The 23,360-nt window shown below is 40.5% G+C and overlaps 2 protein-coding genes and 1 pseudogene across 13 annotated transcripts in view; 1 reads left to right on the top strand and 2 right to left on the bottom strand.

Annotated features, from left to right (window-relative positions):
- Positions 1-23,360, bottom strand: part of TMEM116 (transmembrane protein 116) — a 114,390-nt gene that overhangs the window by 1,217 nt on the left and 89,813 nt on the right. The window contains exon 11 of one of the 2 annotated variants that reach the window (XM_088801019.1): positions 18,432-18,534. The exons of the other annotated variant lie outside the window; for it this stretch is intronic. Coding sequence (XP_088657145.1) covers positions 18,481-18,534 — 54 coding nt within the window. The 3' untranslated portion in view covers positions 18,432-18,480. The remainder of the gene's footprint in view (positions 1-18,431; positions 18,535-23,360) is intronic. 2 annotated transcript variants of the gene reach the window in all.
- Positions 1-23,360, top strand: part of MAPKAPK5 (MAPK activated protein kinase 5) — a 104,199-nt gene that overhangs the window by 1,622 nt on the left and 79,217 nt on the right. For 5 of the 11 annotated variants that reach the window (XM_074321055.2, XM_088801015.1, XM_088801018.1 and 2 more), the window contains exons 2-12: positions 5,169-5,242; positions 5,749-5,824; positions 6,602-6,699; positions 8,155-8,263; positions 9,668-9,757; positions 10,471-10,566; positions 15,323-15,403; positions 17,672-17,859; positions 19,605-19,725; positions 22,005-22,135; positions 22,392-22,513. In XM_074321055.2, the coding sequence (XP_074177156.1) occupies positions 5,169-5,242; positions 5,749-5,824; positions 6,602-6,699; positions 8,155-8,263; positions 9,668-9,757; positions 10,471-10,566; positions 15,323-15,403; positions 17,672-17,859; positions 19,605-19,725; positions 22,005-22,135; positions 22,392-22,513 (1,186 nt within the window). Of the gene's footprint in view, positions 1-5,168; positions 5,243-5,748; positions 5,825-6,601; positions 6,700-8,154; positions 8,264-9,667; positions 9,758-10,470; positions 10,567-15,322; positions 15,404-17,671; positions 17,860-19,604; positions 19,726-22,004; positions 22,136-22,391; positions 22,514-23,360 lie in introns of those variants that run through there. The other 6 variants (XM_074321056.2, XM_088801016.1, XM_019733884.3 and 3 more) reach the window with 3 other exon arrangements.
- Positions 12,187-15,191, bottom strand: LOC141569260 (small ribosomal subunit protein uS5 pseudogene; annotated as a pseudogene).

Below are 23,360 nucleotides of genomic sequence, written 5' to 3'. Positions count from 1 at the left end.
AACAGCAGGTACAAAGGCACCAGGTAGGTGCAGGTCTTGTGTGATCCAGGAGCAGCAAGGTGGTGGGGATGCAGTGGGTCTGTGTAGATTATGTTATAGAGAAGCAACGGGAAGCCAGAGCACATAGGGCCTTATAGACCATTGCAAGAACTTTGGCTTTGACCCTGAGTAGCAGGGGAACTCAGGAAGAGTTCTGAGCCGAAGACGGACATTGTACTAGTGGGCAAATTTATAAATAGGGAGGCAGCCAGCAGTTTCTCCTGGTAGACTCATGGGTTGAAATCGCAGCCTTGTCATTCATTAACTGTATCCTTAAGTAAGTCAGCTTCACTTCTCTGTCCCTTAGTTTCCTTATCCGTATAAAGGGGATAAAAACACTCCCAGCTCAGAGTTGCTTTGAGGATTTAATGAGCAAATACATTTAAATGTGCTTATAACAATAGCTAACATTTAGTAAAATTTGACAAGTATTAGCTTATAGCAATTTAACAGTGGTTCAGAAAGAGTCACCGTTTTCTTCATGTGGTCACTATTGCCCAACCTAATTTTCCTGCCTTTTTAGCCTTTCTGTGCATACTTGACAGGTCATTGGTAAATCTTCCTACAATTTGGATATGCCCAGCCAATAGAGTGGAATTGAAAATATCTGAACTGACAACCAGTACTGACTAGGATTACTCCCTTGGAAGCAAGCCAGCATCACATCAAATAAAACTTGGTCTGTGGCATTATGTTTTATTCATTGTTTTGCATTTTTTGAGGCTGTCCCTCAAATGGTGAGAACTGAGACCTCTAGAGTTCAGCTGGAAAAGCTGTTTCCTGGGCTGTAACCATAGCACTTAAAACTTCTGCTGCCTACCTGACAGCAGGCTGATTGGGATTCTGACAGGGATTCCATTGAATCTATTGGTAAATTTGGGCACAGCCGTCGTCTTAACATTGTCTTCTAACCATGATTAAAAATGTATTGAGACTTCTGATCTAGCCTATGGTTCATCCTAGAGAATATTCCATGTGCACTTGGGAAGAACCTGTATTCCCTTGTTGTTGATGGAGTGCTCTCCAGATGTCAGTTAGGTCAAGGTGTGAATAATGTTGTCTTCTCTGTCCTTGCTGATTTTGTGTCTAGTTTTTCTATTTATTATTGAGAGTGGAGGTATTGAAATCTCCAACTGTTATTTTTGAATTGTTTTTCTCCTTAAATTTTGCTTCATGTGTTTTTGGACTCTGTTGTTAGGTACATGCATACATATGTTTATAGCTGTCATAGCTTCCTGGTGAATTGACCTTTTTGTTATTATAAAAAGTGCCTGTCTTTCTCTGTTAACATCTTTTGTTTTAAAGTCTATTTTGTCTGTTGTCAGTATAGCTAGCTCCTCCAGCTCTCTTATGGTTACTCATGGTGTATCTTTTTCTATCCTTTTACTTTTTTTTCTTTTTTTAATTATAGTAAAATACACATAACGTAAAATTTACCATCTTAACCAGTTTGAAGTGTACAGTTCAGTGGTATTAAATACATTCATAATGTTGTGCGACCATCACCACCATCCATCTCCAGAGCTCTTCATCTTATAAAACTGAAGTTCCATACGCATTAAGCACTAACTCCCCACTGCCTCCTTCCACCCATCCCCTAGCAACCACCATTCTACTTTCTGTCTCTATGATTTTGACTACTCCTAGCACCTCATATAAGTGGAATCATACAGTGTTTTCTTTTTTGTGACTGGCTTATTTCACTTCACATTATGATGTTCTCAAGGTTCATCCATGTTGTAGCATACTACAGAATTTACTTCCTTTTTAAAGCCGAATAATACTCCATTGTGTGTATATACCACATTTTGCTTATCCATCCGTCAGTGTACACTTAGGTTGCTTCCATGTTTTAGCTGTTGTGAATACTACTACTGTGAACATGGAAGTACAACTATCTCTTCAAGACCCTGCTTTCATTTCTTTTGGGTATATACTTGGAATTGCTGGATCATATGGTAGTTCTATTTTTATTTTTTTTGAGGAACCGCCATACTATATCCCACAGCAGCTGTACCATTGTATGTTCCCACCAACAGTGCACAAAGGTTCCAATTTCTCCACATCCTCACCAACTCTTGTTATTTTCTGGTGGTTCACATCCTAATGGTGCGAGGTGGTATCTCGTTATAGTTTTGATTTGCATTTTCTTCTTGATTAGTGATGCTGAGCATCTTTTCATGTGCTATTGGCCATTTGTGTATATTTGTAGAAATGTCTATTCCAGTCCTTTGTCCACTTTTTCTTTCCTTTGCCCATTTTTTGAATTGGGATTTTTTTTTGGGGGGGTGGTTGTTGCATTTTAGGAGTTCTCTATTCTGGATATTAATCCCATATCAGGTGTATGATTTGCAAATATTTTCTACCATTCTGTGAATTGTCTTTTTTACTCTGTTGATAGTGTTTTTTGATGCACAAAATTTTTAAATTTCATGAGGTCCATTTTGTCTATTCTTTTATTGCCTGTTCCTGTGGTGTCCTATCCAAGACATTGTTGCCAAATCCAATGTTGTGAAATTCTTGCCCTATGTTTTCTTCTAAGAGTTTTATTGTTTTAGGTCTTACATTTAGGTTTGATCCATTGGAATTAATTTTTGTATATGGTGTTAATGGTCCAACTTCCTTCTTTTACATGTGGATATCGTTTTCCCATGATCATTTGTTGAAATCCTTTTATTTTAACCTGTTTACATCTTTGAATCTAAAGTATGTCTCATAGATAGCAGCACATATAGTTGGATCTTTCCTTTTAACCCAGTAAATTATTTTTTACTATATTGTTTTATTTTGATGTTTGTTATACAGAAATCTATTTATTTATTATTTTATAAATATTATTATTTACAAAAACAAGGAATGGATAGATTTGCCTGTGGGTTATAATTTGCTAACCCTTGGTCTAGAAGGATTCTCAAGAATTCTTTCCATGCGTCTATATCCTTATTAATTTAAGGTAATGTTTGTATTTCTTTAGCAGAACCAGTCAATGTGTTTGTCACAATGTGTTGTGTCACTGTGGAGCTTTGAAATACTCCCTAATTTCCTGCACAGAAGTGTTTTAATTGACCTGTGTCTTCCTACTTTCTCCTTTGTCATTAAAATATGTGACAAAATATGCCATTGACACATTGAAGAGTTGACAGGTCCTTCTTTTGTCCATCTGAGCTTAGTGAAGCCCTAGCACTGATTAGTATTTATGGCACCAACCACAAATGTGCCAGAATTAAATCTGGGAGAGGACAAGAGGTGTAAGAAAAACAGGGTTCAGAAATCAGCGCACCGCAGAGGCCTGGCAGTGCTTCTCTTACCTTCTGCAAAGCCAAGTGTCAAACCTCCAGTCAGAGCTTCTGCACCTGGAACTGTCTTGGCTGTCCATTAAGTAGAGGGCCATCTTAATAAGCAATAGTACAGTGAAGGATTTGGTCTAATGTTATTTTCACATCTCTGGAACTGGGCATATGAACAGTCCTTTGATCTGATCATAACAAACAATTCTGTAGAACAAATCTTTATTTTTCATCAAATCTCCTATGAGGAGTGTATGTTTTCGTTAGAGTAGAGGAGAGGAGGGGTTTGGCAAATGATTTTACTCCACCATGAAGCTTAGAGTATGCTCCAACTCCATTTCCCAGTCGTGTATTATTCCCCATCTTCTAAACCCGCAGGCCATGCATGGAAACTGAAGGAGGTAGCTAGATTACACGGATAGGTTTGAATTCTGTTTAGGAGGAGGTTAGTAGAGACAGTGCCTGGGACTTCCCTCCTTCGTTGGGCAAGATTTGTCCCTGTTCATGCCGAGGCCTGGACCAGTTACCCTTGATAGCGGGAATGGTGCTAGGGAAGAAGCCAACGCCATAGATTCTAGCCTTGTTAGTGCCTGTAACGTACTGTATGATTTTGACAAGCTTCTTAACCTCGAGGTACAGTTTTTCAGAAGGGAGTTTATGTCACGATCTTGCTGGACCCTCATATATCAATATCCCTCCATCATCTGGCTTATTTTACCTTTCTAGTCATTTATTCTACAATTGTCGATCATTTCCTATATAAGAACCTTTGTCAAGACTGGGCAGCAGAAAGGTATGGAGATGAAGCTATTCTAAGCTTGTTTTAGACATCTGCATGTTCATTGGGCAGAAGCTTTGTTTTCATCTCTGAACTTAGTCTGGTGTCTGGCACGTATTATCTGCACAATGAGTGTGTGTTACATGGACAAATAACCTGTTCTCATACACTGGGAATCGGGATTCTAGGGGTAAATACGGTCTATCAGATTTTAACTGTAACCAAAACAATTTGAAAGTCTCATGAGTTTTGGCCTAAGTTTTCAAGGTCTACAATTGGTTTCCTATTCCACATGTGGAACCCGGAAAAATGAGTTTTAACCTACCACAATTTAAATATATAGCTTTCTTGCCTAAAAATGATGTATGGCAACGGTAGCTTCACATACAGGGACTAAACAGGAATTCCATGAAAAATGTCATTAAACTGGAGAGGCTCTATTTGGAACTATTGAAAGCTATTTTAAAAATCTTTTTAAAAATATAAAAAGTATAGTTGCAAAATGAATATGACAGAACATCTTTGTACTCAAAATATTGCTGTTGAAAATTTGATAAATTTAGTGTTATTTACTACTATTTTATTTGAACTTTTTAAGTCTTAATTTATTCAGTTATTCCAATAATTTGATCAACTTGTTCAAAGATATAGGCTTTTCTGTGGTAGCAGCATATATCAGACCAGTCTTTCTGGAATCTCAGGGAATACACCTGACCATTTTAGCAAATAAGTATTTAGTGAGACATTTTGAAAGATACCGTCCCCTAACACTCCAAAGAGAAAAACAAAACACTGAGTATCTACTCAAATGGACCTTGTAGATGAGCTGAAGAATTTCTTTTTATCCTAAACTTTTTGCTTTCTCTCCTGTTGGAAAACAATGCCTAACCTCATCATTTAGACAAAATGTCTAAAAGCCCTACAGGACACAAAACCCTATGCTTATCAGATTCTCTCAGAAGATGAGATGTTGGGTGGTAAGGTCTTCTATTGTCCCACCTCTGTTTAATTGTTCAGCTTTTTAATCGCAGAATTATTCTCTGCCCCCTCTTTTATTTTAATAGGAAACCTCCATTTTAGAGGAATATAATATCAATTGGACTCAGAAACTGGGAGCTGGAATTAGTGGTCCAGTTAGGTAAGAGACCTTTGTGCAAACTATGACAAATTGCTCTGAAAAGTACAATTGGAAATACATCTTAAATTCGAAGCATCAGAGGTGCCAGATTTGTGAAATAGCCTTAATTTAACAAGTGAAAGTATTTATGTTAGGCTGTTTCTCATCCATTTAGAAATATATTTAAATGACCAAGTCACATGGTCTGTAACAAAATCTTATAACATGTTGATTCCATAGAGCCACCCACTGTGAGATTCGCATGTAGCCAGCAGAGGCCTTTCTTTCTTTCTTTCTCTGCCAACCTTGAGTTGATTTCATGAGGCTGGAGGCTCGGGAGCTGAGGCCTGTGAAAAGTGGGTGAGATGCTTCTCTGCCTCTCCACCTGCTAGCCGTGGGGGCCCATTTGTTCTGATGCACCGGGATATAGTCTTGATAAGAATACAATTCTCAAAGAACAAACTTGTTAAATTAGTTTTCACTGTAACATGGATAATTTCTGATTGAATTGTTTTCTCCAAATCTAGAGTCTGTGTGAAGAACTCTACCCAAGAACGATTTGCACTGAAAATTCTTTTTGATCGTCCAAAAGCTAGAAATGAGGTATGATCCTTTATTGCCTTGACTTGTCCAGATATTTGAAGTGCCTAAGAATTATTCTTTTTACAGTAAAGCAGGTTCCTGGAGAGATGCACAAAGAATTTGTTTTTTGTTTTTTAAAATCCATATGTACCCCTTTTCCCTATTCATGTTATTCCAAGCAACCCTGTATCTATTGGTAATCAAGGCTGTTAGTACTGAGTCTTATTTCCTTTCAGCCACCTCTTGTTCTTTTTAATTAATGTGATTCTTGTACTTTGAAATATTCAGGTTTACTTCAGCTTTTGCTTATTGAAAAAAGTCCTTGAAAAGTGGAGATAAAATAATACAAGGAAGGGGCTGGTGAAGTATCTTGAAAGTGTGCTGCAGGAGGATGTATTTCTAGTTTTTAAAAATAAACACTTGTTTTAAGTTATCTGGATATGGTGATGACTTGTTAATAATGTGCAGTGAAGGACTTACTCTTTTGCTTAGAGATATATGAATAATATCTGAAATAAAATGAATTATTTGCCCAATTTTTTCATTTGCCAATAGATAGGACAGTAGAAAGTAATCTATTGTTTAAGTTTTATTCGTGGAAAGAGCATTAAGGAGGTAATCGGTGAAAAGTTTTCTTTTTGTTTTTTTAAACATTCCAGATGGTAAGGATTTTTTACTGTAATAGGCTTATCCCCTTGTGCCTAGTGTGGTCAGTTTTTTTGGGGAGCAGGGACGGAGTTTGGAGAGAAAATGTTGGCATTCTCTATGTACAGAAACATTTCCTCTGTTCTCTTTAAGGTACGTCTGCACATGATGTGTGCCACACACCCAAATATAGTTCAAATCATTGAAGTGTTTGCTAACAGTGTACAGTTTCCTCATGAGTCCAGCCCCAGGTAAGACTACACAGGTCATCGCCACATGCCCACCCCTCCTTATGTAGGCCAAGGGATAGTGGGGTCTTCCTCTCTTGTGCCCCACCCCCTTCTTTCCTTCCCTCTTTCCCTGCCTGCCTCCCCCTCCTTCTCCTTTCTCTTTTTTTCTCTCCTTTACGTTTTGTTTTGGGAAATTTCAAACATTTGTGAAAGCAGGCAGAATTATGTTACGAGTCCCTAGGTGCCTGTCACCAGCATCAGCAATTATCAACTCACTGCAGTCTTACTTCATTTATACTCCATCCGCTCTTCCGGCCCCCAATTATTCTGAGTACTTTCTTTCATTTTAAAAAAGCATGTAATGTGGAATTAAAACAGATTCTATTTCAAATTAGCGAAAGGAGACCAAATATTATTCTAGGCAATGTCTTAGAGGTTGATACGGCAAAAAGCCCTTATTGCTTAGTCTGACATTCCTTTTAAAGGAGGAAGTGTTTGGCAAGCCCATTGGGTGGCATTCTAAAGTCTCTTCCAGGGAATTCAGAATTAAATAAGGTATGGTTTCTGTTGAGGGGACTGAGATATAAATCTGTCATAGCAATGTGACAGGTACCAGGGCGGGGCATCCATAAAATATTTTGAGCTTACAAAGGAGGAGAGCTGTTAATGGTAGGCTGGGGAGGCAGTTGTCTCACAGAGCGGTTATGTAGGGGGGCTGGGAGTTGAAGGGGGTAGGTAGAAGTTTTTCAGGTGGAGAAAGAAGATGGATTTGTAAAATCAAATAGGAAATGAAATGACTATTTCTTGCAACTGTGCTCTGTTGGTGAAAGCATTTGGATAGAAGCTGGAAGCATTTATATCAAAGGATGGTAACCAAAATTCAGATTTTTTTTTTACAACAGTATTTTTGCTTTTATTTAGTTGCTGTGTAACCCTGTCCATCTATCTTTCTGGGCATGCTGTGGGCCACATGGGAAACTAGTAGAGTGGGGATGGGGAATGGAGACATGGGGACATACACACACACACACACAATGAATAACTAAGACAGCCCAATACTCAGCCAGGTGACTTGAAATTCATGTCTTACGGAGAGTCACATTCTATTTTCAATACACTTTCAGTCTAGCTGCCCTAAAATACATATAGGAAACAAGTCACTTAAAAGATCACCTATCCTGTCTTTAACATCTAGTAATAACAAATTAACTACAGTGGCTTCAAAAGGAACACTGTCTTCAAAACTTATTTGTTTACTCCTATTTTAGCTTCTTAGAAAGTGTTAGGTCAGGGATGTTCCTTATGCATAGTGTCCAATTGGTAGTGACAAGGGGTCCAACTCCAAGGGGCTTGGTAGGAAAAGACTTAGGAAGTAGTTACACACTTTGTAGATGAGATATCTTTAGGTTAGCTACTTGATGTTTCAGTTTCTTTCTTTTTTTTTTTAACTTAACAAAATCAAATGCTTTCAAACAGGGCTCGACTCTTAATTGTAATGGAGATGATGGAAGGGGGAGAGCTATTTCACAGAATCAGCCAGCACCGGCACTTTACAGAGAAGCAAGCCAGCCAAGTAACAAAGCAGGCAAGTTAACCCCGGGTACCAATCAAACTGCCAACAATGTTGGTTAACAAGCACAATTTCATTGGGGGGGGGAATAAAAGAAAGCTTGAAGAAGAGCTCTATTTGATCTCTCATTGCCTGCTTTGTTATGTAATCAGAAAAGATGCCTTGACAGGAGATATGTGACCCCTTTTATGCTTTGGGGGGGACTGTATTCTTAAGCGGTTGTCAATTGTTTATTATAGATTTAAATAAACTCTGGAAGGAAGGTAATCTTAACTCTTCTGTAGACTGTAGATATCTTTGGACATATAGCTTCCAAGCACTGCTATTGGACTTGGAGATAAAACACTGCTGGTACCATCTGGAAGATTGTATGGTGTAAAAATATGTTCTGACAGTTGAATATAAGATATTCTTTGCTTATGAGTCACCTTTCTGTCATCAGATATCAGATTTTCGTAGTATTCTAAGGTCGTTATAATTCGGGGTTATGTCTATTTTGACATCACATTTTATTGCTAGAGAAATGATTTATGTCACAAGCAATACTAGGAATACAACTGGAAATAATGTCTTGAGGAGGTGTAAAGCTAAACCATCAAGGCTTATCTTCAGGCCAAGCAAGCAAGGCAAAGAAAAGCAGAAAGCATAGCCTGTTGGTTCTTAATAAAAAATTCTTCCAAATTTTCTGTGAGCAGTTTTTGATGCCTCCCTTTTGGTTTGGAAAACCAAGAGAATCCATACTGAGAGTTGGAGGACAAGTAGAATTTGCTCTTTCTATTTAATTTTTAAAATTATACTTTGTGTTTTTTCAAATATAAGGACTAAGGGTGAGCTCTGATAATCTTCTGCAAAACAAAACCCTTCTAATCCACCTAAACAGGCAACATTTCAACCAGTGGAATGAGTACACTGGAACATCAGATGGAAAAATCCAGTTAGCTGCTTTCCATTTTTCTTGAAGGCAGAGCTTGATGTTGATCTCCCTGGAGAGCACAGCTCTCTTCCGAGCCAGGTGTTAGTGCCCGCTGCCCTGCTGGGGGACCCCAGGCCTGCTGAAGACTGCCTGGCAATTCTCTCTGCAGTGCTTGGCACATCGCAGATGAGTGGAAGTGGAAACATTTCATTTTCCCCATTTCGTACAAGATTTAACCTTCAGTTTATTCAGATAAAGAATTGTTTTACTGCTGTATTTTTCTTTTTGTTGAACAAAATACAGGTTGCAGTTAAACTAAGCTTAATTCATGTCCATTTCTTGGTACCAAAAAGTCTTACTTAATTTCTGCTTTAAAACTGAAAACTGACCACAGTCTTAATTGACTTAATTAAGCATCATTTTGAAACATCCTGAGTTCTCTAAACCAGGGGCATTAAGGAGTTAACTCTTCTAAGATGTGGTTGCTCCATTATGTCCTTTTCCAGATAGCTTTGGCTCTACAGCACTGTCACATGTTAAACATCGCGCACAGAGACCTCAAGCCTGAGAACCTTCTCTTCAAGGATAACTCTTTGGTGAGACGCCCTGCTTTTCTGCCTTTTCGCGCCGCCACTCGCACATAGTTCAGGAAGGGGTGTGTAGGTGTGTATGTGTTTGGAGAGCTCTGAATCCATAGTGAGGAGGCTTTAGGCCATGGTGCCTCAAGCAGCTTATTTTTCTCACTTGTTCCTTTGCTAGAGGCTCAGAGAAATTGTACCATACCCCTGGCATTGATAATTTTGAATGCTACTATGTATTTGTAGGACTTAAAGATTTTGGATATTATTTGGAGGGACTTTGGGAGGAGGCAGGAATCTATATACTGTTATATATTACCTTGAAAGCTTATAGGTGTATTTGCTGATAACCCTGATAAGGTGTGTTTTCTCCTCCAGCCATCCCCCATATCCCCTGCACCTTGTCCCATGAAATAAGTCTGTCATGAAGCTGGTGTGACGAGTGAAGCAGCACCCTGGATTGATGAGAGCTAATGGGCCAGTAGATAGAATCGGGGTGTTTGGCTAACATTGTGATTTTAGTGCTGCCTGTATAGGTTATGAAACAAGGCTACCTGTGAGTGGGTAGAACGTCCTTACTTCTCTGTTACTAAGAATAATTCCTCAATATGAATCATTATCTCCAGACCTAGGCCCAGGTCTCAGCCAGGAACTTGTAAGAGCTCAAGGTAACATGTCTTGCGCCTGAATTTTCCTTTAATGTTTACTGAGGACTATTTCTTTTATTTCAGGATGCCCCAGTGAAGTTGTGTGATTTTGGATTTGCCAAAATTGACCAAGGTGACTTGATGACACCCCAATTCACCCCTTATTATGTAGCACCTCAGGTAAGTGTGTGCTGTTTCTGCCACAGGATGTATCACCAAGCTGCCTGACTCATGTTTATTCTATAGCACAAGTAGGCATGTATTACAAGTGGGAAGGGGAGAACTCAGCTTCAGAAACCTACAGGCAGCTTCATTTGGTGTAGGCATTGTATTGTATTAAAATCAGCTTTATTGAGGAATGATTTAGATACAATAAAATACCCCTCCTTGAAGTGTAGTTTGATGAGTTCTGACAAATGGATACTCATGTATGATCACCTCCACAATGAAGGCACAAAACATTTCCATCATTTCGAAAGCTGGCCGGTGCGTCTTTCCAGTCATTCTGTTCCCAACGTAACCCCCAGCGCCAGGCAACCACCTATCTGGTTTCTGTTATTATTGGTTACTTTTGCCTTTTGTAGAACCTCATAAGAATGGAATTCATGGACTTTTGTGTTTCACTTTTGCTCAACATGTTTTTGAAATTCCTCCCTGTTGCTGCATTATCTTCTTTGCTGAGTGGTGTTCCAGCCAGTGACTAAGCTGTGTGTTTATCCAGTCACTGACTGATGGCCATTTGGGCTTGTTTCCCATTTTTGGCTATTATGAATAAAGCTGTTGGGAATATTCATTTACAAGTTTTGGGCGACATATTCCCCCCTTAAGTAATATCTTTTTCCAAAATGGTTTGTATCATTTTACATATGCACCGGTAATGTATAAGAAAGAGGTGCAGTTGCTTCACGTTGCTACCACCAGCTCACGTTTGTTAGTATTTGTAATCTTAGTCGTCTGATAGGTATGTGGTGTTACTTCATTATGGATTTAATTACAGCATTTTCCTGACATTTCATTTCGTTAAGTATTTTTTAGACATTTCTTCAAGTATTTTTCAGCTCATCTTCTCTCTGCTTTTTTTCTGTGACTCCAATTACATGTATGTTAGATCACACAGAGCACTGAAGTTCTTATCTTTTTTTGTTATTGTTTTTCATCCCTCTTTTCTATCTGCTTCACTTTGGCTACATTCTATTTCTAGCTTTCCAATTTCACTACTCTTTTCTTCTCCATTGTCTAATCTGTAAATTTCTTTCAGCTTTATATCATCTGTTTCTCTTCCCATTTTGTTCATGTTTACCTTTTAAGTACCTCAACATATTTAATAACTGATTTAAATCCTTGTCTGCTGATTGCATCATCTCTGTCATTTCTGAGTGTGCTTTTATTGACTGATTTTTTCTTTTTTCCTTCCTGGTTATAGATCACAGGTCCTGATTCTGGTTCACATTTTCCTGTTTCTTTGCATGTCTAATAATTTTTGATTGGATGTTGGATGTTGTAATAGTATGTTGGTAAATGTCTGGATTTTGTTGTCATTTAAGAATATTAAAGGTTGTTTTGGCGAGTGGTTAAGTTACTTGTGGATCAGCTTGATTGTTTTGAAACTTGTTTTTAAATTCTGTCAGGCTACTCTAGATTAGACTTTACTCTGGGGCTACTTCAGACCAATTACCCAGATGAAACTTCTGGGTCCTCTTAAGGCCTCAGGTGTTCAAAAAGGCCTCCTCTGGCTAGTTGGACCTCAGATATCTCCTCGACTTCTGTGAACTGGGAATTATTCAGCTTACAGCTCCCCAGTGGTCATTCTAGGACCTGATTGCTTCCCTGGCCTCACGGAGTCTTGCTTTACTGTGTGCAGCGTACTATTTAGCCAAAGACTCAAAGGGATCCTTACACAGATTTTTGTGAACCTTCGCACAGTCAGTACTCTGCCCTACAAATTTCAACCATGCTGCTGAACTCCATGAGCCTCCTGTGCCCCCTTTCCCTGCACTGCATTCCGGAAAAGTGCCTCTTGGCAGATCCTGGGGCTCACCACATATGCTTGTAATATCTCTCAGGCTTCACTGACCTGAACTGCTTATTGTTCAATGTCAGAACAATTTTTTATATTTTGCCCAGTATTCTACTTGCATATGGAGGGAATGCAAGTCATACTGGTAAATCCATCATGGCCAGAGTATCATTTGTTTTTTAGATAGCTGGTGCTTATTCTTTTTAAGATTTGTTTTACAAAAGAAGCTGTCTTTACAAAGAAACTATTTTATTGAGGTATAATTGATATATGATAAACTATACATAATTAAATCATATAATTTGTAAGTTTTGACATAAATATATATACTCATTACCACAATGTAACCATGTCCACAATCAAGGTAGTGAACATATCCGTTACCCCAAAAGTTTTACTGTGCCCTTTCAGTAATCCTCTCTGGCCTCTCTTTATCCCCTCTTTCCCAAGCAACCACTGATCTGCTTCCTGGGATTATAGATTAATTTTCATTTTCGTAGATTTTTATATAAAGTAGCACATCATACAGTATTTTCTTTTTGGACATTTTCTTTCACTCAGCGTAATCACCTTAAGATGTATCCATGTTGTTGCACATATCCATGGTTTTTGTTTTTACTGCTGAGAAGTATTCCATCATGTGGATATACCATGGTTGGTTTATCCATTCATCTATTGATTGACGTGTGGGTTATTTTCAGTTTTTGACTTACAAATAAAGCTCTTATTATAACCATTTCTGTACAAGTTTTGTATAGACATTTATTTCCTTTTCTCTTCGGTAAATATCTAGAAGTAGAATGGCTAGATCATATGGTAGATGTGTTTAACTTATTTAGAAACTGTTTTCCAAAGTGGTTGTACAATTTCACATTCCCGTCAGTAGTGTATGAGAGTTTCAGGTCCTCCGCATCTGTACCAGCATTGGGTATGGACAATCTTTTTAATTTTAGCCGCTTTAGTGAGTATGTACTGGTAATTTCATTGTGGTTTAATTTGCATTTCCCTATCAACTAATGATGTTGAGCATCTTTTTCATGGTGTTTCTTTGCCCTCTGTATATTTTCTTTGGTGAAGTGTCTGTTCACATTTTTTCCATTTTTTAAAAATCAGTTTGTGTGTTTTCTTGTTGCTGAATTTTGAGAGTTCTTTATATATTTTGGATATAAGTCCTTTATCAGGTATATGCTTTGGAAAGATTTTCTTTCTAGTCTGTCGCTTATCTTTTCATTCTCTTAATAGTGTCTCTTGAAGAGTAGAAGATTTTAATTTTGGTGAGGACCAATTTATCAATTTAAAAGTTTTTTATGGAGTCTGCTTTTGGTTTCCTGTGTAAAAAAAAATCTTTGTCTAACTCAGGATCAAAAAGACTTTCTCCTACAGGTTTTATACTTTTAGGTTTTTACATTTAGATCTATGATACATTTGAGTTAATTTTTATATAATGTGTGAGGTATGGATCCAAGTTCATTTTTTAGCATTTGGATATCCAGTTGTTCTAGCACCATTTGTTGAAACGGCTTTTTCTCCACTACATTGGTTTTGAGTCTTTGTCAAAAATCAGTTCGGTGTATCTGTGTGGGTTTACTTTTAGATTTTCTGTTCTGTTCCATTGATCTCTTTGTCTCTCTTTACACTAATATCATACTGTCCTGATTATTATAGCTTTATAATAATTCTTGAAATAAGGTAGTGTTAGCCCTCCAACTTTGTTCTTCTTTCTCATAGTTAGTTGCTTTGGCTATTCTAATTGCTTTGTATTTCCATATGAACTTTAGAATCAGCTATTGATTTCCACTAAGAGCCTGCTGGTCTTTTTATGAGGGTTGTTTTAGAGGTGTGGTTCAATATAGGAGCACAGACATCTAACAATATTGAGCCTTCCGACCCATGAGCAAGCTATATTGCTCCATTTATTTTTGTCTTTAGTTTTGCTTAGCAATATTTGTGTAGTTTTCAGTGTACTGGTCTTTCACATCTTTTGTTAGATTTGTCCTTAATATTTTTTATTCTGTCATAAATGGCATTTTCCTTTTCACATTGCATTAATTCACTTTACTCTTCTTGTGTAAAAACACTGTTTGGTGTCCACAGCTGGAACCTGGGTCCTGTGCATGGAGGCTCTGGTGTGGGTCTTTATGAGATGGTCAGTGAATTCCTGATAGGGAGGCTTGGTGAGCAGTCTCTTTGCAGAGGTCAGGGGAAGATAAGCTGTAGGTTTTAGAGATAGCATTGAAGGTGGCCTTGGAAAAGTTGTCCCTGGTGGCAGTGCAGCCCATGTCCGAGGTGTAACAGTTGTCAGTACCGGCCATCAGGAGCAGCTTTGTAGGCACGGGGACCAAGACAGTAGCAGTGGGTCTGGGTGTGAGAACGGAGTATACAGGACAGAGCCGCAGCACCCTGTCACCTCACAAGGTGCTGTGTGGGTTTTGTTAGTCTTACTCCCCCCAGGAGTCCCACTGCACAGGACAGTGGAGAGCTTGGCCAGGGTGCCGGCCCCATGGTTGGCAGTGGTTACCTCCTTAGAGCATTTAACACCCAGAACTACAGGACTGTTACAGTCCCCGGCGGCGACAAGTACTGTGAACCTGATCTGCTGGCCAGTACCTGTATGCTTTTACACAGGCAGAAGGGACATCCCCAGGAGAAAGTCAGTGATCTCAGATGCCTCGATGGGCAGAAACAAGATACAGGTCTCCTCCAGGGACTTGATCTTAATGTTCTTGACTGGGCAAACACTGATTAATTGCTGGTTGTAAGAGGGGCAAAGGTTTTGAAAATACTGTGTTTATGTGGAGTTTTTTTGACTGTTGACTTTCCAGTGTCTACCCTTTTCAGCCTCCCAGCAGCAGTCTGTCTGATGTTGTGTGTCACTGGTGTGATTTTCAGTAAGTGTCCCCTTTGGTTTGACTCTGACAGGTACTAGAGGCACAGAGAAGGCATCAGAAGGAGAAATCTGGCATCATACCTACCTCGCCAACGCCCTACACTTATAACAAGGTAGGGGAAGAGATATTTATCTTCACCCCTTGGGTGTACCCTCTCTTCTGTGAGGTGTTGTGGCCCTCTGGGAATGTGGCTAATTCCATTCTTATCCTCTATATTCCTATCCAAATGGAGGCAAGCAGCCACACACAGAATAGTATTAGGTTGGTGCAAAAGTAATTGCGGTTTTTGCAATTATTTTTCACCTTTTAAACCGCAGTTACTTTTGCACCAACCTAATATTTAGAATTCAAGTTTTTGTCTGATGAAATAAGATTCTAACCAATTTAGGTTTTGCTGCAGGAACCAAGGGCTATGGTCACCTGTAGGGTATTTATTAGGAAACAATGCATTCCTGTGATATATTATTTCCCAGTATTATTTTTCTTTTCTTTCTGTTCCATTTTGTGCATCCAGTGGTCCAGTGACCACATTTAAAAGATGGGGTTGTCCTTTTTTGAGGTGAAGGCCATTTCTGAGAACATTCCATAGCCATTTATAGTACCGTTCTTTCTTACCCCATAAAATACCCAACTTGGAATAGTGTCTAGTACACGTTGCAAGTGCCCCTAAGCATTACCTGGTACCATCACAGTTGTTACTCTGTAGCCTACACATCAAACCTCTGTTCTAAAGCACAAGAGTTAGGCCCTCTTGAAACAGGTCCTGGAGTTGCCGAATAGATCAGGAAAAAATGATGCTGCTTGGGGACTCAAGGCTGGATTTAGATGACACAAGGAGCTGAGAATGGTACAAAGGCAGTAGGCCAGCTCTTCCTAGGTCCCACACTTTCCAGGGCCCCACATAGTCCTAATGCACACGCACACACACGCTCCTCTGCCACTCAGGCCCCTGCACTTAACACTGGCATAGCGTGACCAGAACCTTCAGCATCTACTTTCATGATTAACACTGTTTGGTCCCCAAGTAATCACTGTTCCACAGGTTCTTGCCTTTTAAATGCAGACTATGGGCAGCTGGCCCCTATGTACTGAGGTCTGAGGGCTGTGCTGATCTGAGTCTGTGAGTCAGAAACTGCTTCCTTCTTGCTTCCCAGTGTGAGCAGAAGTTGGGTAGTAGAAGCACTTAGGTAACAGATTAATTTACTTGCTAAAATCTTCTCAGCATGAACGCAGTGGATTCATGTGTGATATGTTATTTCCCAGTATTATTTTTCTTCTCTTCCTGTTTCATTTTGTGAATCTACTGGTGCTCATGAATTAGCATGGCATTCATAAAAATTACCCACTCCAGATGAATAATGTTGAAATGATGAAAAGTTCATATTACTTTTGAATGTGCATATATGTTGGTCTAGATATGATCTTTATATTGGCAATTAAGTGAGCACTGAATTCTACATTTACAAATAATTTTTATACAATTTTTAAAAAATACGTAATGAGATATAATATTTGAAAATTAAATAAATGCATCAACCTTAATTTAAAAAAAAAAGAAAAAAAGAGGCAGTAGGCCAGGAAACTTATTCTAGCTCTAGCACTACTGAGCTGCTAGATTTTGGTTAGGTCACTTACTTTCACTTTTGACAAAATGGTCTTAGAGATGAAAAGCTCTCTGTAGTATCAGTTTCCTCATGTGTAAAGTGAGGGATTTGAACTATTTTCAAGATTCCTTTTCACCTCTATAATTTTATCATTATGTTCTGCAGCGTGGGTCATGTCATCCACAGATATCCATTAGTCTGATGCCAAAACATGGGTGAGAGTAGCTGAGACACCCCATTTTCCAGGCTTCTCTCAGAGCATCTCAGGAATGCTTTTCCTGGTCTTCCTTCTCATGCCTCTCTTTGATCTGTGTCAAACTGCTTTGGGCCTTTATGAAATGACTTGTTGTATTATGGTGTCAGCCTACCTGTATGTTACCTGCTCTGTTCCTGCACCGACAACCCTGCCCTGGTTGACAGAGTATATGTTTCACAACCAACTGGCTTCTATCTGTTACCCCTCTGGCTGGGGACAGTATCCTGCATCTGTACCCAAGGATCAAAATGCAGCTTGGGCTGAAGCCCTGACAACTGAAGTGACTGTTTACTTTGCCCCAGACTGACCTTGTGTGCTAGTGTGTATATATATGTAGTGTTGGCGGCATATTAAAAATATGGAGTGTAAGGTTTATTCTCCTAAGACTTCCTGAAACTTTTCCAGTTTCTATTAAGTGATTCCTTGGAGATATCAGTCTGTGTATGTCTGGACCAGTCCTGGGGCTTTTATTTTGGAGCGGTGCCTCTGTGATGAATGACCATTTTCTTTTTGTTTTCAGAGCTGTGATCTGTGGTCCCTAGGGGTGATTATCTACGTGATGTTGTGCGGATACCCTCCTTTTTACTCCAGACACCACAGTCGGACTATCCCAAAGGATATGCGGAGAAAGATCATGACAGGCAGTTTTGAGTTCCCAGAGGAAGAGTGGAGCCAGATCTCAGAGATGGCCAAAGATGTTGTGAGGAAGTGAGTCCCCGGGTCCCTGGGCAGGGAGACCAAGGAGGCCTTAACGTGGCGGAGCAAAAGGGAATGTGGGTAGGAAAAGTCATTTGTTTCCCAGGCATGCTCCTTCCTGTCTAGCATCACAGAAATCTTATCCCTGGAGCCTGAGATGCGAGTTCTCAGTGCCCACACCTCAGTGAAAAGGGAGCCTTGCTCCCTCTGGTAGCCAGTGCCTCTGTGAGCATTAATGTAGGACCTTAAATGATGACCCCCCTGGTGTGCCCTCTTCGTGTAAGCCAGTCATTTGGAACAGACATGATGCCAGGAACTGAACTAGGGTGCTAAGGTGACAGCGATGCTTCTGGCTTTTCATTCCTTGGCTGCTATGGGAGTATATGATTGAGGATATGGGGCCTGGACCCCACCTTCCGGCCTTCTCACTGCTAGTTGGTTGCTCTGATATATATTAAGATGGGAAGATTTAGAATTGGGGCTAGTGAGTAGATGACGGAGAGTTAACATTCAGAGTCCTTTGGTACCTGGAGTAGGTAAAAAGTCAGACCTAAATTTGAGGTACATTTGCCTTTTCTGCTCACCTGTGTAGGAGGCTCAGCTGCCTGCGATTTGGGCAGTGTTCTGGTATTCCTACTGCTGGGTTTCACTGAGCAATTTCTCCTTCTTTGGTTTCAGTTTCTTCATCTGTAATGTGATGAAGATGGGCATTAAAGGGGCAGCACCTGGGAACTGTCTCCTGACAGCACAGCCATTTCTCTGTGGAGATTCCTCCCTTTTGAAAGGGAGCTTATCCTGTTGGTTAGGAGTCTATGTGTATACAAAGAGGGACTAATTTCTAAAACACACAAGTGAAGTGTTTTAGGAGGGTGGAGAGATCATCTGTCTTCCCATGCTACAGTCTCACCTGCCTAACCAAAACATTAGTCTCCTCTGAGGAGTTCTCTGCCAGTTCTGTAGGATATATTTTCTGTCCCTAGAGCAACATTATCTTCTTTCAGCCTTGGGATTCTTTTCTTTAATTAATCTTTTCTTTAGCATCCGAAGCTTTTTGTTCAGAATGAGCCAGAACTTTCCAGAGAACATGCAAGAGAAAGTAGGACTGTTGTCTGACCCTGACATTTGGGATGGGAGGATATGTAGTTGGAAGGAGATGCCGCAGATAGCCCAGGGAACATGCTGAGGTGAGCTAGGAATTGCATCAGCATGAATGGATGACATGTAAAGAAGCAGGATCAGAGCACCACATTAGGCTTAGAAGGAAATGCCATCCCCTTCTCAGACTCTAGATGTTTAGCTTTCTATGTCTCTGGAGTAAAGGGTTCATTTCTTGCCACATGGTAACATCCTGGATTTTTAGAACCTCCATACCCTTTGACTAATTCGATAGCCTCTGTCAGCCAAAAGAACACTCTTAGTGCATTAGTCCTGAAAACATCAATATGGAGATTAAAGGTTACAGGAACTACAAGCCATATGTAGGGTTATCTTACTGAACCCAGAACTCAGTCTGAAGTGTCATTGGACTAAGCCTTTTCCTACCACTCTGATCTCTCTTTATCTAGTACAGAGAAGAAGGACCACCTATGGACACGGTGAGGGACTAGAACCCCACCCCTGCCCTGCAGGTGGCAAGCCTGGGCCTGTAGGAGCTGGCAGAAAGTCAGAAGCTAGAGCTGGTTAGAGCCACACTCAGGACCTTCCTGGCCTTCTGGAAGCAACTGTGCGTGGCAGCCCTGTTGGCTCTTTCTCCACAGGCTCTTGAAGGTGAAACCAGAGGAAAGACTCACCATCGAGGGAGTGTTGGACCACCCCTGGCTAAACTCAACTGAGGCCCTGGATAACGTGCTACCTTCTGCTCAGCTGATGATGGATAAGGTTTTGAATGACGCTTATTTTTGTTAGCTACAAAGGCTGTGTTGAGAAGGAATGCTGGGACTTAACTCAGGGAGGGGTTGCAGACAAAACAATGCAGAGCATGCGGTCATTCCCAGAGAATCATCTCTGGTTTCCTGAAAATCAGGATCAGAAATAAAGAGCTTCTTTCCATAAAAGACCAGATCACAGCCCAGTAAATATACACTAAGGGAACACAACACTCAAAGGAGGACTCTCCCTATGACCATCAGTGGGAAAAACGGCCTGGCTTCATTCATGGGAAGTCGGTGAACAGGTGTGGCAGGGTCAGGCTTTGAAAGTAGATAGGGGTGTAGTCTTAGGATATTATTCAGAGGCCATTGTAGATTCCTGTGAAGAGATTTGCCACAGGGAAGGTATGGGATGGTGGATGGTCAGACAGACTTGCAGGCCTGCCAACCTAGGACGTCTGCAGTAATCAAGAAGCTGACAGTGGCTTTAGGAGCAGAGAAGTAGTGATGGATGAATAAGTAGGCTCAGTACTCTTGAAGACAAATTTCTACAATTTTTGGTCACTGGTTAGGTATATATAAGGGGGCAGGGGTTGGCACATTTGGTGATAACCATCGACAAACAGGGAAATCAAGAACGAGGCTGGTTTGAGTGAAGGGAAGTCTCCTAGGTTTTATATAAAGTGGCAGATGGACACTTGAATGAGATGTGTGGTGTGGAACCAGAGTGGCCAGGAGGCAAAGGCACAGACTTGAATGTTACCGGCTTAGAAGGGATGGTGTTGAAGTGTGACAAAGAATAAGCTAATAGGAAAAGAGAATGCTAAGACCTCCTGTAATTTAGCTGGAATGTGGAAGAGAAAGGAGAGCTGGAAGGAACCGAGTTCTCTGCCATCCTGATTTGTATACAGTTATCTTCCTGGATTAAATATGCCTATTAGTCCAAAAATGGGTTGGTCAGTCCAAAATACAGAGGGATTACTTAGATCTTCTGGTCATCAGCACATGTGGGTTACAATGTAGCTTCTTCAAGATCTTGGAAATGAAGACATAATTGCCTTCTGTAGTTACTTTAAAATTAGTGCATAATGAAGCCAAGTATATGGATAAGCAGAATCTTCTTAATAAGAAAGACTGGCTCTTGGGCCTGTAAGATGAAACTGCAGTGTGACAGTATATTCCTATTTTTAAAGAATGTTGTGGTCATGCTGTGGGTTGGTCAGCTTTGGAAGTATAGAAAAATGGCCACCTATGCAGATATTGAGTAGTGTCCATCTAAGCCCTGCCTAGGAGATGGAGCCTGAGTTTACAACCTTGAACTACTCCCATCTTTTTGGATGAGCCATCACTAATGAAGAGATAGATGTGAGGGTCCAGAGGGGTATAGTGAGGGCCAGCTATTACAGTTCCTGTAAATGAGTCTGAACTCTTCCTTATCTCACGTGTGCTTACCAAGGAGCTACGTTATTAAATGGTCAAATTTGATTGTTGAAATTTAAACAATACAGAGATACATAAAATAAAAAGCAAAAGTTCCCTTTCGTTCCCTTGCCTCAATCTCACCCCCTAGAGGTGAGGTAATCTATGGCTTGATGTATCCTTCCTAATCTTTTTCTGGGGACACACACACACACACACACACACACACTCAGAGTTTGTCTTTTTTTAAAATACGAAAACAGGATCATCTCATTTTTACCAAACTTTCTGTTGTGTATTTGCCTCCCCTCATTGGTCTGCCCATAGTGAGCACGTACTGGTCATAAAGACACAGACTTCAAGAGTTTCTACACTTCATGATGGTTACTTCTCATTGTAAATTAATTGACTGGCTTATAGCTCAGTTCTTGAGGGTCTGCCACGCTCACAGTGTGAAACGGTCGGGGTTCTGAGCTGGCAGGGCTGAGGTGCCTATCAACACTGTGGGGGCAGTGAGTAAATGCCAGTCTGGGAGGTGTCTCCGGCTATAACCTGCCAGCCTTTTCCCTGGTGGACATGTGTGCCTTTCTTTACACTTGCTCTTGCCAATGACTTGTTAGCATTGCTTACTTGATTTCCGTGTCCCCCCTGCCCCCCCGCCTTTCCTCCCCCCACCCCCCCGCAGGGAAAAAGGGCTAGTATTCCCTGGGTCCTGGTGATCCCCGGGGAAGAATCCTCTGCTTGATCTAAATTTGTATACAGCCAGCATAAGAGTGAAACTGCCCTTTTTGAGCTCCTTTCCACTCTTAGATTGGCTTTGTGGGTGCTCAGACATGAATGGGAGAAACTGAGGACAGTGTTTGCATGCAGGCGGTGGTTGCAGGCATCCAGCAGGCCCATGCAGAGCAGCTGGCCAACATGCGAATCCAGGACCTGAAAGTCAGCCTCAAGCCCCTGCACTCTGTGAACAACCCCATTCTGAGGAAGAGGAAGTTACTCGGGTAACTGAGCTTATTTAGTTGGTTCTCCTTCATGGCTGAAGTGGCTCAGTAGACATTGGAAAGGTCAGCCAGGGGTCTGTCCTTCTTTTGCTTCTTAAGAGGATGGAAGGGAGAAGCTCTTTAAATAGTGTCAGAAATTGGAGATATTCTATAGTTAATTATTTGTCTGAAAAATCTGTTGCCTTATGCTTAGAGCTAACATCTATTGGGTTTTGGGGTCTCACCTTGTTTTTATTTTTCTCCCAAACTTTTAAAGCACCAAGCCAAAGGATGGTGTTTATATCCACGACCGTGAGAATGGAGCCGAGGATTCAAATGTTGCCTTGGAAAAGCTCCGAGATGTGATTGCTCAGTGTATTCTCCCCCAGGCTGGTAAAGGTCACACCATTTACGAATGCTATGTGTGTGAGTGTGTGTGTGCGTGCACACGTGCACATGACATAAGGAGTGGTTTAATTTGAGGTTGTCTGTTTCATCTTTGTGTGTAAGAAAATAACTATATTAATATAGTTTGTGCCCACTAAAAAGAGTGGACGGTAGGAACTCAAAAATGTGGTAAGTTCTACCCTTCCTTAGGTTTTCTGTGAAATTTCTAATTTAGGTTTAATTGCCAATGTCCAGTACAGCATGTAATTTTATACTTTCTTAGTTTGTTAATGAGGGCATGGGATGGAGAATGGGAAATGGGGACAGGGTCAGGAAACTTCATTTCCAGAGCCTTTATTAACTGTGAATAGAGAATACCCCCCCAAGGTCAGAAGTGGCCCCTGCTGCTACTCATGTCATGGGTAGAGTGTGATTTACACATGGATTCTTGAGTGTGAGCTCGCTTTTAGTATGTTCTTTCTCCACTCGGCAGGGTGTGATGGGCTTTCCTCAGCAGATGCATGAGGTGCTTCAAGTAATAGGCCAGAAAACTGTTAGATTGACCTGTCTTCCTAGCTTCCTTGCATTTTAAAAGAACTCACATAGTTTCTGTCACATAGACTTCCAGAGTAAGAAATGAGAAATGAGCTTAGGAGAAAGAAGGTAGCCTACCTAGCCTTTTCTCCCTCCCTTCTTGGTCTCTTAGGTTAACCAGAGACCTGAGCTGTTTTTGCTCAGCAGTAGAGTCTGACACTGCCTGTTTCCCATCCCCCAATGCTAAGACTCTGAGGCCATCAGAGGATTTGTGTGAGGCTGTACCAGTAGAAGAGTTCGAAGACCAGAAGTGGTCTGTGTATAG

Source organism: Rhinolophus sinicus, chromosome 9 (genome assembly GCF_057876585.1).
Source record: "Rhinolophus sinicus isolate RSI-liver-muscle chromosome 9, RSI-T2T, whole genome shotgun sequence".
Taxonomy (NCBI): Eukaryota; Metazoa; Chordata; class Mammalia; order Chiroptera; family Rhinolophidae; genus Rhinolophus; species Rhinolophus sinicus.
Note: the sequence above shows the minus strand (reverse complement) of the source record. Positions and strands in the feature narration are given on the sequence as shown.